The 13,154-nt window shown below is 43.9% G+C and overlaps 1 protein-coding gene across 1 annotated transcript in view; it reads right to left on the reverse strand.

Annotated features, from left to right (window-relative positions):
• TRIP11 (thyroid hormone receptor interactor 11) overlaps nucleotides 1-13,154 on the reverse strand; it is a 1,018,241-nt gene that overhangs the window by 788,335 nt on the left and 216,752 nt on the right. Inside the window, exon 5 of the mRNA XM_069637842.1 lies at nucleotides 4,877-4,945. Within this exon, the coding sequence (XP_069493943.1) occupies nucleotides 4,877-4,945 (69 nt within the window). The remainder of the gene's footprint in view (nucleotides 1-4,876; nucleotides 4,946-13,154) is intronic.

Consider the following 13,154-nt stretch of genomic DNA (forward strand, 5'->3'; position numbering starts at 1 on the left):
TCCGGCAATAACCAGCACACACCTCGCTCCCACCCAAATAAAACATGAGAGGTGCATTTGTCAAAGGTGAAGCTCTAATTCATCAGTAGCTGTCTGGTACAGTACTCAGTACACACGTGACAATACCCGCAGCATTTCCACGCGATTGACCAACAGGTTCTGGTATGTTTTCCGGAATAAGTGTGCGATACATTTAGGTCTTTGCCATCTGAAGGGTAAAACATATTTTGCAGAATTTGGTTCCAGTTTATAAGTCCCTCTTTCGGAACATTCCTACCACATTCCCTGGCTTCAGCCATCTCCATCCTGGCCCACCGCTTTAGTTTCTCTACTGACTTGGCAAGCCTAGACCTTCCTGGCACTTTCAACTGCACTTCTATCTCTCTGGTAATATCAAAGCCTGGTGCACAAATCTATCGATGTAGCTTCCAGATTTCCACCTGATGTACAGTCCCAGCAAACTCACTACCAAATCTCCAGTGTTCAGGGAGACTCTCAACACATATCTTAATCACATCTCCTGACCAGAAGGGTGGTAGGACAAGATAGTTTCACAACATGTGTAGTATGCCTTCACATGTTTTTCCATCTAAAAGAAACACCTTGGCCAGATTGGTACATCTTTGGCAGTTCTGTTGGGGTCGTTATGTAAAAACTCCAGTTGCTCATTGGCAACAGGATTAGACGTACGAAACGTAGCCACGCATTGGTTGCCATAGAGACAGGGCTGTACGTGGTTGCGTTGCATAGACAGCGCATCAAGTGACCCGGAAACTACAGGGTCTTCTTCCCTTAAGCCGGATGGAGATGCAGACGGCTATTTGCTCAAGGATGAGGGAACAGGAGCCAGGACACTCCTATACGGATGTTGAGCAGGTGAGGAGTAAAACTGCAGTAAATCATTATGTAAAAATGAAAGGAGTTGCAATGGGTGCCCAATTGGCCCCTTCATTGGCCAATTTATTCATGGCACATTTTGAAGACACGCATGCCCTGAACAATAATGAGTTGATCGATAAGGTCATAATTTGGCAAAGATACATTGATGTGATGTTATGTTAGTGTCATTTATAAAGCGCATGTTTGCCCGGTGGCATCTTGGCGCTAAGACAGTCGTAGAACGAGATACGAACTAACAGCCTGGAATTAGAGGGTTTTAAGGAGTCGCCGGAAGGAGAGATGATTCTGAACACTTCGTAGAGCAACAGGAAGCTCATTCCAGAGCTTTCCAGCAGCCAATGAGAAGACTCGGTCGCCAATTCGCGACCGCCGAAATGTTGGGATGACCACAAGATTAGCCCAACCTGATCAGGGAGTTTGATTCGGGACATAGATTTCTGCCCTATCATTTAGGAATTCTGCTCCCTGTCCATAGTTTGCCCGGTGGACCAAACAAAGATTTGAATCAAATCCTTTCTGCCACTTGGAGCCAATACAGAAGGTGGAGGACAGGGCTAATGTGGGCCCCATAAGGCGAGAGAGTGGCCACCCAGACCACCAAATTCTGAAGGTGTTGCAGCCGGTGAATGATGCCATTATCATTATCATGGGCTGAGCCAGATAGAGGGCACTGCATTAGTCAATGTGGCTGGGAATCAGAGAGGAGACCACCTGGGGGCGGAGTGCCACAGGCAAAAAAGTTCGAATTTTACGCAATACCTTCAGAAAATAGAAACCCACTTTGCATACCACCCCAACCTGAGAGGCCATAGAAAGTGAGGACGAAAGGCAGACAACTAAATTCTTGACCATTGATACCGGGATAGGAAAGGGTCCCAGCACCACAGGACATAAGGAAGGGGCCCAAGAAGAGATATGAGAAGAGGAACCCACCACCAGAACCTCTGTCTTGTCCCCACTCAGCTTCAGCCAGTTGCTATCCATCCAGCCCTTCACAGCCTCCATGCACTCACACAACCGCTGCAACATCTCAGCCTGGTCAAGATCTAAACGGACCAAGATCTGGGTGTCATCAGCATAGGAGTAGCACCAGAAGCCGCGAGAGCGGATGAGGGCAATTAGCGGCTGTACATAGATGTTAAACAAAAGCAGGGACACGACAGGGCAGAGCCCTGCAGGACACAATATGTGATAGGGTGAGAGATTGAAAGAAAGAGTGGGAGAGACAATGAGGCAAACCAGGTCAGGACGTGTCCAGATAGGCCAGACAGTGCCAGGCGGGACAGCAGGACAGAGTGGTCCACAGTGTCAAATGCTGCAGAGAGGTGCAGCAGTATCAGGGCACCCACTCCACCTCCATCCACCAGCATAGCCAGATCGTCCAGCACTGACACCAGGACACTGTGTTCCCTGCCCAGGCCGGAACCCAGCCTGAAAAGGATCAAGACCAGTCGATCTGTCTATAAATGTAGACAAAAGAGGAGCAACCATTTATTCCAAGAGTTTCATAAAAAAAAGGAAGAAGACAGATAGGCTGATAGTTGATCAAAATTAGGGGATCCAGTGAGGGTTTTTTCAAAAGAGGGAGAACAATGGTCTATTTTAACTCAGCAGAAATAATCCCGCTTTGGCAAGAATTATTAATGCCAGCAGTAATCCAGGAAATAACCTCCAGCATTATTTCATTTAGTAGTGCCACAGGAATAGGATCTGAAGGAGCAGCAGACTTAAATTGAAGTGCCACTGTGGCAACTGTCTCCATACAGAAGCTACAGGAAATGAGAGCAGGAATAAACAGCTCCAATGCGTTCTCCAATGACAGACTCAGACTTGTGACAGGGGGCCGTAGCCTCTATGTGATCGCAAATGCTTGCAACATTGACAACAAAACAGAATCATAATGTACGGGTTGGGGGGGGTGTAACATGCGTCAGAGAGGTAAACGATTTCACTACCTCAAACAATTCCTTAGATTGGTTGAAGGATGACAGGACTTTATTGGTGAATTGATGATATTCTCATTATATGGAATAGAAAACCAGAATCAATGGACATGCCGTACCAGGGAAACATATGCATCACACTGCCACCATTGGGAGGAGATCATCACTTTTGGACATTAGATTATGTTGGTGCTTCACTGCATCTAACGAATCTGAATACTGTGCAACATATCACTCTTATCATTAAATGAAGGGGAAACCAAACATCCAATATATTCATATGCTGTGCTATATAACTAGGTTTGCATAGATTGAATCACAGCATTATTAATCTCTGCTAACCATTGCTTTTTGTCTTGTAATTCTTCTCTTTCCTCCCCATGTTTCCGTTATGCCTACATTAAAAAGGACATTGGTATGTACAATTTATCCCTAATTTTGGGATTGCGATTATGCTTTATCATTATGATTGCCATTATTATTTTTGTTTTGAACACGGCATTACAACAGTCTTGATAAAGGCTCTTCTGAACTTTTTTTTTACGAAACACGTGTTGGCTGTTTAGAAGGGATAATCAATCTTTTATCTAAATAAATCCGATCTTTGATCATGTTTGATTGCAATGATACTGGTTGACATGCACATTTTAAAGGCAAGCAAGAATGACAAGTGTAATTGATTTCTCTCATATAAGAAAGTAAGTGACGTCGATTTAGCGATGTTGACCAAAGGTGATCGGATGTATTCTCCCTCTTACTTGTTCTATCAACTGTCATAGACGCTAACCACTGCATTATAGGGATAGGCACAGACACTTGAGGGGCAGGTTAGCTCTCTCTGTCTCCTGTGTAATGTAGATTTGATGTATTGGATGGATGCAAGATTATTTATAATTTCAGGGTAACCTGGCCTATTTTTTGTGAAAAATATTCAGGGCTGAGTGCAGGTCCTGTAACGCTGTCGAGTGGCCCTCTTTTGTGTTAGTATGTTATGTTGTATCAGTTTAAACATTGCAAGTTATTTCTTATTTTAGAGCTGTGAAAGGACAAGTCAACCTTTGGCTGAGAGAGTTGTTGAGATGCAGATGGGGAGATGGAGGGGGATTCAAAAAGGGTGCAGGAGAATGCATGGGTATGGGAGCAAAGACTAGGTTAGTATTGTTAGTGGATTTTACAGAGTGACAAACAGTTAGCATGCTAGAAGGGGTTCCTTGTAGGAGGCACATAAAGCAGGAGAGGTATTTGCACATCATAACTTAATTGTGAAAAGAAAAACTGATATTCCCGAGTTTATGTACTCCTCAAACACTAAAATGTAGAACTTGGTGACTTTCTTCTCAACACCAGAAAGTGAAAAGCATTCTTGCAGAGCAGGACACCAAATCAATCTCCCAGTGACAAAAGCAGAGCAACTTAATTTTCATTCAGTTTGTGTAGCTGTCGAGCGAGAATATACTGAAGGCTAGGTGCCGATTTACTGTGCTCAAAGTTATTCAACTTTTCTGTCCTTTGCAAAAAGTAAGAGCGAGAAATAAAGAGCAACCGAAAGCAAGAAAAAACAGAGCAAGAAAGAGTGGGGGGGGCGTGTGTGTGTGTGTGTGCGTGTGCGTGTGCACTCCATCAACCTCCCCTTTGTGATTTCTTTTTGTCACTATGTCCCTGGGAGAACTTTGAAGTCAGTCGACCTCCCCCCCTCCCACCGCCCCCTCTCTGTCCCTCCGACATTCTCCTCCTTATGCCAACTCTCCTGCTCCCATCTACTGTCCCATCTCCAGACTACTAGTCGTCCCCTATCCACACATTCACCCAGTCACCAACCGTTCACGGTCCCAATCACCTTCTCATTCAAACTCTACTCTGCTAGTCTCACTTGCGCCCTTACAAGCACACTCACCCCCAATTACCACTTTCTCCCACCAACCAATACCTCAACCTTGCACACTCTTCAGAAATCCTTCTTCATGCAAATAAGTTTAGTCATGCAGAGTGTATAGTGATTAACCGGAAAACCATAATGATACTAATGATCTTACCTTGATGGTATTTTGCAAGCTGAACATTTCTGCATGGTCTGTTTTATCAGTTCCTTGAACTTTGGGAGACTAATATGGGGAACATAAAATGCATAAATGTCAGTGGTAAAACTTGAACAATAAAGTGGAGCAATTAAAAACGATATACTTAAAACATGCAGGAAAAGGTTACCGTGGTGCAACCATTCTTTTCCATTAGAACAATGTCTATAAGATGCAAAATGTTATAAAGTCCCATTCTAGGTTCATAATCCTCTCCCCTAAGCCGGATCAGCAAGTTCACGCATAGTAAAACTATGGAAAGTATTTGTTGGAGAAGCTACAGTACATTACACTATTATTTTTTTAAAGTGTACAATTTGGATGGCCACTCATGATTCTGCTCTTTTAGTATTTGTATCTTTTATTTTCTCTGGTATACTATAGATGACACAAATAGGATATTTGTGTACCTTCGAAGAGTCTCTTTCACAAACATCATGGTGTGTTGTTGTAAGGCTTATCCTGTTTCTCGAGGCAGAGGTTGATGGAATAAGAGCACATCCTTGGATCTTTACTTTTGGGGAAGTTGGGTGAAACTAAAAGCACTTGTCATATGTGGTAGCAGAAGTAGATTCAGCCAAACTGGGAAACATGGCTATGATTAAGATTGTCTGGGCAAATCAAGAGTTACGGGGTAGGAATCTGAACCTAACTGGCAATGGGTGGACAGGGACGAGAAACGAGAAAGAGTCAATCGGCATGCAACAAATGGAAGTATACAGGCAGGGAATGTTGCAGTGTCATGTAGAAAACCGACGCCAAGCTAGACCTCAGACAATTTTATCTCAGTCTGAAGTTAACTTTTTTGGCAGAAGAGAAAGCGAGGGAACCCCATAAATGCACAGTTTATGCAAATGAACTAGGAGGGCACCTCCACAAATAGCCTGAAGCTCTGTCGCACCTACGAAGCAGAGATTTTTCAGAACAACTGGAAGCTGATTCTCTGAAGAAACCCTAGTGAACCCTCAAATATCTGTCATGAAAAGCTCAACTCTCTCTTTGTAATGCAGATGAGCAGTTAGGCTGAGACTTAGGAGAAAAGGGGATTTAGTGTTAACAGCAATTATCGAACACAAATGCATGAGAAGCAATAGCATGATATCCACAAAGGAAATTACAAAACAATTACAATTATTTAGCAATGCATATGGAATAAGTAAAAACAATAAAAGAAAAGTAATATATACACAATCGCAGGATGCTGACCACATTGAAACGCACAACCTGTTAGGCAAGATTTATGCAGTACCCTGTGGGAGACTGCACCAGCCTTGTCCTCTTGGCAATAGTTAACCCAACCTTTGGTAGAAGCATGTACTACACAAGTTGGTAGAGTGACTGAGCCGCCAGGCTTATCGCAAGAGGGGTCAATGTGAGCTGTAGGGTTGCAACAGAGTTTCACAGTGACAAGTATCCAAATAAAACGTATACTTCCAGGTTTCTTGATTAAACAATTATTCATGTATTTAAGAGTCAGTTTGAATAAGCCTTCTTTAAAAAGGAGCAAAAGATCTAACACTAAAATAGACTTCAAAAATACACACCGTCAGTTTCAGTAAATCAGTAGATGCCCATTTAGGATTGCAGACAGACACTTTCTACACCCTCAGGCGACTTCAATAGTTAGGACACTGTGGACACCGATATACCACTGGTACATTTAGAGCAATACGGAGGTTGGTGTAAAAAGGAAAAGGTTAGGAGAAGAAACAATGGTTAACACGTTTATCAAATAGGTAAGTACTTTTGAACCCCCAATGCAATGTAGGTTAACCCTTTCCCAGCTATACAAGTAAGGTATATATGACTTTTTGGTGGGACAGATTAAACAAAAGGTCAGAGGTTAAAAGAGTCTTAAGGGAGCCAGGAAAGCCAATGTCAACTGAGCCAAGTCTAGGGGAGCTATGGCACTTCTTGAAGGTAAGTAAAAAGTCTTGCACAATGTTATAGAGAGTTTTTGTTGAAAAAGTAATCACCACTGGGCCACAAGCTGGGAGGCTTGTGATGGGCAAAGCTGCAAGCAACTCTCTCTGCAAAAGGCAGCAAATGCAAGTCTCAACTGAGAGCTAGCAACCTACACAACAAGAGGTAAGTATCCCTTAGTTTACAGTACCTTACGTCTGAAGAAATTGGTTCCAGCTGGCTTCTGTTCCTGTTGTAGTATGGCAGATTCTTTTGTTCCTGGGCTTCAGTCATGGGCACAAGAGGGAGGACGCCTCGGGACACCTGCACTATGATTTAAAGGTCGGCGGAAGCAATGAGCAAACTTCAGATCAGCGGCACGTTGCGGTTTCAGCTTCTTGAGAATAGCACCTCCGCAGTTCTCCGGCACTTGGTGGACTTTCCTTGCTTCTGAGGTCCAGCACTCTGTTGAGATGGCTCAGGTCTGGTTAATCCTGCTTCGAGGGAGTCTGGAGCATCTTCCTGGAGCTCGGGTCCAACTTCAAAACGATGCACTCGATTCTGGTGTTCCTCTCCCTGGCACTTGTTTCCAGCAGCAGCAAATGAAAGTACAGCCAGCAACGAGAGGATTTCCAGATGAGTTTGTCTTGGAGTCGATTGGTCCCACTAACCCAAGGGGAGAAGGGGCACTTTGCAGGGCTTCTCTAGTCGAGGAGAATTCAGAGTTGGGGCACTGCAGCAGGGCTTCACTGGGCAAACCAACAGTCCAGGAGTTGCATCAAGCGTCTCTTCCAAGTTCTTCTTCAGATTCCTTCGTCCAGTGGGCGAGACTTCAAGAGACCTCCCCTTTTATGCAAGTCTCTCCCATTCATTTGCAGCCTAGCTGTCAATCACATAGCACGGTGACAGTCCTCCCAGGCAGCCAGCCTGCCAATCACCGTTGGGTGCATTCCTGTAACCAAGGAGACTAAGCGCAGCAGGTTTCGGGCACCTCCCTTGCTTTCTGCCCTGCCAGACACGCTGGAGCCGGAGGCGGGCTGCACCAGAGAATCCCACCAAAGACAAAACGAACAAAGGGACCAAACATGGTTTGGCACGCAGATTAAATCTCAAAAAGAACCTTTCCAGCAGGAAAGGGGGGGTGGGGGGGAAGAAGACTGGGCCATTTTGACAAAATGGGCACCCATTGGTGCTTTACTGCAGCTGCAATGGCAGCCCGCGGTAGAAACACTCAATAGTAGTAAAAAGTTAACCACTGCCACCAGCCATTAATTGTAGCAAGACTAAAATAAAAATGGGGATACTAAGTAACCCCCCCTCCCCCCTGTGCCCTATTGTAAGATAGTGTGTGCTGGGTATAAAAGATAAGTAAAGTCAATATCACTTTACTGCTCTTGGAAACAGTAGTTATGTAAGAGAAGGTATTTAAACCTTAACAGAAATCCAAAGGACTTCTCTGTGACACTGCACTGAGGGTGCTGTGTGTCACCATGTAAAAATATGATGCCTATCGAGTTTGTGAGACTCCAAAACCAAAAAAAAACAGAGTTCAAATCACAGAACAATACATGAGAGAGTGGGAAAAGGGTCTCACTCTCTCCAGGATAAAACAATAAAAAGTTCTAAAGTCCAGCAAAAGTGCTGGGGGTCTCTAAGGTAGAAGGGAATTGGCACATTGCTGAGAATTTTCCCATTTCAGGCAATACAATGTTAAAGTAACCTAAATTAGCAGTGTGGTCCTGCAAATATCATACAGGCCTTAATAAGGGTATAAAACACAGCAACACTGATACTAATCTGTATATACCCAACCCCTATCCTGAAAGCAATAGTTCAACAATGCCCATACTAAATAATCCAAGTTAGATCACTTGGCAATAGTACTCGCAGTTCCCCTTTAGGGAATAAAGGGCTCGATGAAACTGTTGTCCTAAAGTCAGTACAATAGGTTCCTATTATATGCAATACATTTATACATCAATATCATCTCAAACGTGCAAGACTGAAATATCAAACCGTTCATTTTTTATTTGTTCTATTTTTTTGTACACATTTAGATACAGAAATGTCCCTGATGGTGGCTGCCATTATATGAAATGCATTGGACGAATAACTATTGTGTCTGTATATGAATATTGGCAACGGATTTCTTACTTCGCAATATATACATGTGCATATACTATTCAAGCACTTTTCAGTGCACACAGGCTCAACCAGTTTGACACATTTCTGCCAGTGAAGGATATGTATTAGTTACTCTCTCCAAGTACGGAAGGGTTCTGGTATGAACCAAATATCATTTGGAAAACAAAGCGTTTTAAACTACAATGTGAAAGTTGTAAGAGTGGTACCAGCTGTCTTTAATCTTGGTTTGGTATATTTTTATGCCATTTCAATAAGGTGTTCACCCTTTTCCACAGGAGATGAGGGGTCTTCCATTTAAGAGGCCAGAAATTACTACTACAAAATGTGCCAGGGGAGGGGCATTCTGGAAAGTTGGTCGTCATGGTGCAGGGAAGGTTTCGCCAGTTGGTTATCTGGATGTGGAATAGGAGTGACCATGGCGAGTTGACTTGGAGAGCTTTAGCCAGGAATGTAGAATACCTTTAGAGGGTGAAGATCTAAAGCCACCAAATCAATGTTATCATAGGTACCAAATCTTGGCTTTGGAAAAATCAACCAGCTATGCAAGAGACTTTGCTGGGGTCAGTCCTGTCATGCGCCTAGATCACAAGGAGTGGGATACTGCGATGGTAGCTCATAAGTGCAAGTACCAACAGTTCTTTCCTTGGAACAAAAGTAATCTTGTCTGGATAAAAGAAAGCATCTCATATCCATGCTTGGCCAAACATGTTCCACTCTGCTTCTGTTCCAAGAGTCCACTGTGGCGATGACCATACCATAGGGGATGTGGTTGTACGGGTGGGCCAGCGGGGTGTCAAAGGGGTACAAAGATGGTAGAGGATAGGTGCTATGAGGTTCTTTGAAGGGCCAGGTACAAAGCTGACCACAAATGGTCTTGTAGACAACTACTTGTACTTCGTTGGATTGACTGAGGGGCAACGACAGTCGTGCTTTGTAAGACAATGTAAAAAGGACAACCAGGGAAGACTGGGTGCATCACTAGACAGCCTGCTTCAATTCTTGGATAAATGAGTGTAGGCGGACAGTACCTGGGATGATTGCTTCCCACTAGGTTTATATCCTTTTGGTAGTTGTAAGACATGACCTTCGACTCTTTTTCGTGCATGGAATGTCATCAGTGTCAAGAACATTACTATGGAGGAACGGTGGACTGTAAAAAATAAAAAAAATCAATCAGGGACTACCAAGGCTGGTGCCAATGGAAAAAAGTTTGCTCGACTCCTTGGTGTAACCCAGAGTCACCTGGTTTAGGAAAAGTGTGTTCTGTGGTGCAAGCTCAGAAAGGGAGAAAACTTGGTGAAGTACTGGATTATTTGCAGAACTGGAGGGAGCAGTGCACATCCAGTGAAACAGCTTTCTAAATAAAAGTTTGTACCGCTGGTGTAGTTCTTGAGGCAGTCTATGGACTACCCTTGGACGAAAAAGATGGCACCCAACTGGAAAAGGTGGTGGGTTCTGGATAAAAGATGCTTTACTTGGCCAGTGCTTTCAACTTTCAGGGGTTTCGTCAACTGTCTGTATATTTCTGAAACACGACACTCCCATTCAGCAAGTGCAGGCGCCATTTGGGGGGTGGAGGTGAGCGTTTCTCATTCTTCTTGATTCCTTGATGTTGACAGGTCCAATTCTTACTTACGATGCCCAATACCTGCCTCCTGTACTTTATTATTCAGCATAAAGTTAACCATTGGTGGAAACTATAAATTGTACACACAAGAGCTGGTTCGCGAGTGGCCTACCTCAGATTTTTCTCTGAAAAGCTCAAGCTTGCACTGAATAGCTGAATTTATTTTCGAGACGCCCTTTGTCCTAGCAGGCTACCTATGCTTAAAGGCTTTGAATGCCATTGAAAAATGTCACAAACAGAAGGCTTTACGGTAGCTGAGGTAGAGAATATAGATCTGACCATCAAAAGGTCAGATTTAAACTGCTTGTTAGGCAAAGTTTGTATGCAGTACACTTTGGGACCACTACACACAAATAGCACTACAGGTGTAAGCAAATCAACCTTTGGTATACTACACAGTTTTGGTAGCGGAGCTGAGCAGCCAGGGTGATCTCAAGAGGGGAAATGTGAGCAGTAATGATGTTACACAGAGGTCTACAATCACAAATGTTCAGGTAAACTCTTACACTCAAGGTTTATTTGATAAATTCTTATTAATGTATTTATCAGTCAGTTATAAAACATTCATTAGAAGGGGGCAATATAATCACACACAAATATACTTCAATACTATTTCAGAATACTGTTCAAGATGAGTAAAAGGCAAAGATTATTAGAACATGAAAGGTTACAATTATTCTTAGACAGTGCATAGCCTTTGAGTTCACCAGAAGAGTAAATTCAATTCAATTCAAAGGCTAGGCCAAAATCAATGGGTTAAAGTCTTGGATAGGATAAAGCGGTTCTGTTAAGTAAACGGTAAAGTCTCTGCACAAAGTCCTGGAAGTAGTTTGTAAAAAGAACAATCATGTTGGGTCACAAGCGGACTAGGCCTGCGAGTTGCAAAAGTTTCAAGCACTTTCACCGTGAGAGGTAAGTACTCTCAGTACCTTTCAATGAAGAAAAAGATGCAGCTGAGGACTTCTGTTGCTGGCAGTACCTGTAGATTTCGCTGTTCCTGTGCCTCAGTCGTGGGGACAAGAGGGAGGACGTCGGGGGACTCCTGCACTGCACTGGGGCTGGTCAAAAAGCAGGCACTTGGCAAACTTCAATTCTGGTGGCTGTAAGTAACGCACACAAACTGGTCATAAGGTTTCCTGCAGCACTCTGAGGAAAGTGGCTTACTGTCGAGTGGATTGGTCCAACCAACTCTAAGGGTCCTTGTAGGGGCATCTCTGTCGAGGTGAACTTGGCAATTCGGACCTGAAACAGGGCTTCACCGTGCAAACCAAAGGTCCAGGAGTTGCAGCAGCAGTCCTCTTCCAGCTGGTCTTCGGTTCTTTCGTTCCAGTGGTCGACTCTGCCTTCCAAGCCAAGAGACTCACCTTTTATTCAGTTCTCTCCCATTCATTCCAGCCTAGCTGTCACTCATCCAGGAGGGTGGCTGTCCTTGCCAGACAGACAGTCAGCCAGCCAATCACCACAGAGTGCATTTGGGTCTTCTAGGAGACTAAGCACAGGGTGTTTCGGGCACCTCCCTCACTTCCTGCCCACCCCAGACACTCGGGCGCCAGAGGCGGACTTCACCCCTTAAAGCCCTTCAAAGGCGAATGAACAAAGAGACCAAACCCGGTTTGGCGCGCAGAGAAAAATTCTAGAAGGACCTTTCCACAAAGAAATGGTAAAAAAAAAAGACCGGGACCTGTCTTAACATAGGAGGCTCAGACGCCATCTTGAAAAACATGGCTCCCGCGATTTAACATTACTGGAGCTACGAATAGTTCGGGGTCGGGAAAAATTATGGTAGTTTGTTGTAAAACCACTGCCACCAGCCATTTCCGAGAGGAAAGGGTAACATTTGACTGTTACATGAGTAACTAGACATAGGGGATACTAAGTAACCCCTCCAGCACTCTATTGTCAGATAGGGTGTGCTTGGTCTAGGAATTTAAAAGACCAATAAAGTCAATTTCACTTTGCTTACTCGGGGAAACAGTAGTAGGACTCCCAGCTGATTTTCAAGAGCAAATCAATCACATTCTTAGCGAAAACTTAAAAAAATCCACCAAAACCATACTCCTAGGTGATCTTAATCTAGGCTATAACGATCCCAAGGATAAAACAGTAATCTCCTTCCTTAAGGACCTCTCCAACCTAGACTTCACACAGAAAATTGTATCGCCCACCCACACTAAAGGCAGAACTCTAGACTGGCTGGCCGACCATAACTGCAACTCCTCCATCACCTCCAACACATTCCTCCCGTGGGCAGATCATAGCTGCATACAATTCACTATCCCCATGACACCTACCAAAAAGACATTAGTACATAAATCTGCCACCATAGCTAGAAGCTCCAAAAAATTAACTGCAGACAATCTACGCCCCCTTCTTAACACTCCATGCCTCGCCCCACCCTTCTTCACAAGATCCCAACATTTTAGCAGACATTCTCAAGGATACGCTCATTAATGCAATAAACTCCATTGCCCCCCTAGAAGAAAAAAAAAGGAAAAAAAAGTCCTTCCATTCAAACGCATGGTTCACAGAGGACCTCCAAGCATTGCGTACCAACAAGCGCTA

This window comes from Ambystoma mexicanum, chromosome 14, assembly GCF_040938575.1.
Source record: "Ambystoma mexicanum isolate Mex_15411 chromosome 14, UKY_AmexF1_1, whole genome shotgun sequence".
In the NCBI taxonomy this organism is placed as follows: domain Eukaryota; kingdom Metazoa; phylum Chordata; class Amphibia; order Caudata; family Ambystomatidae; genus Ambystoma; species Ambystoma mexicanum.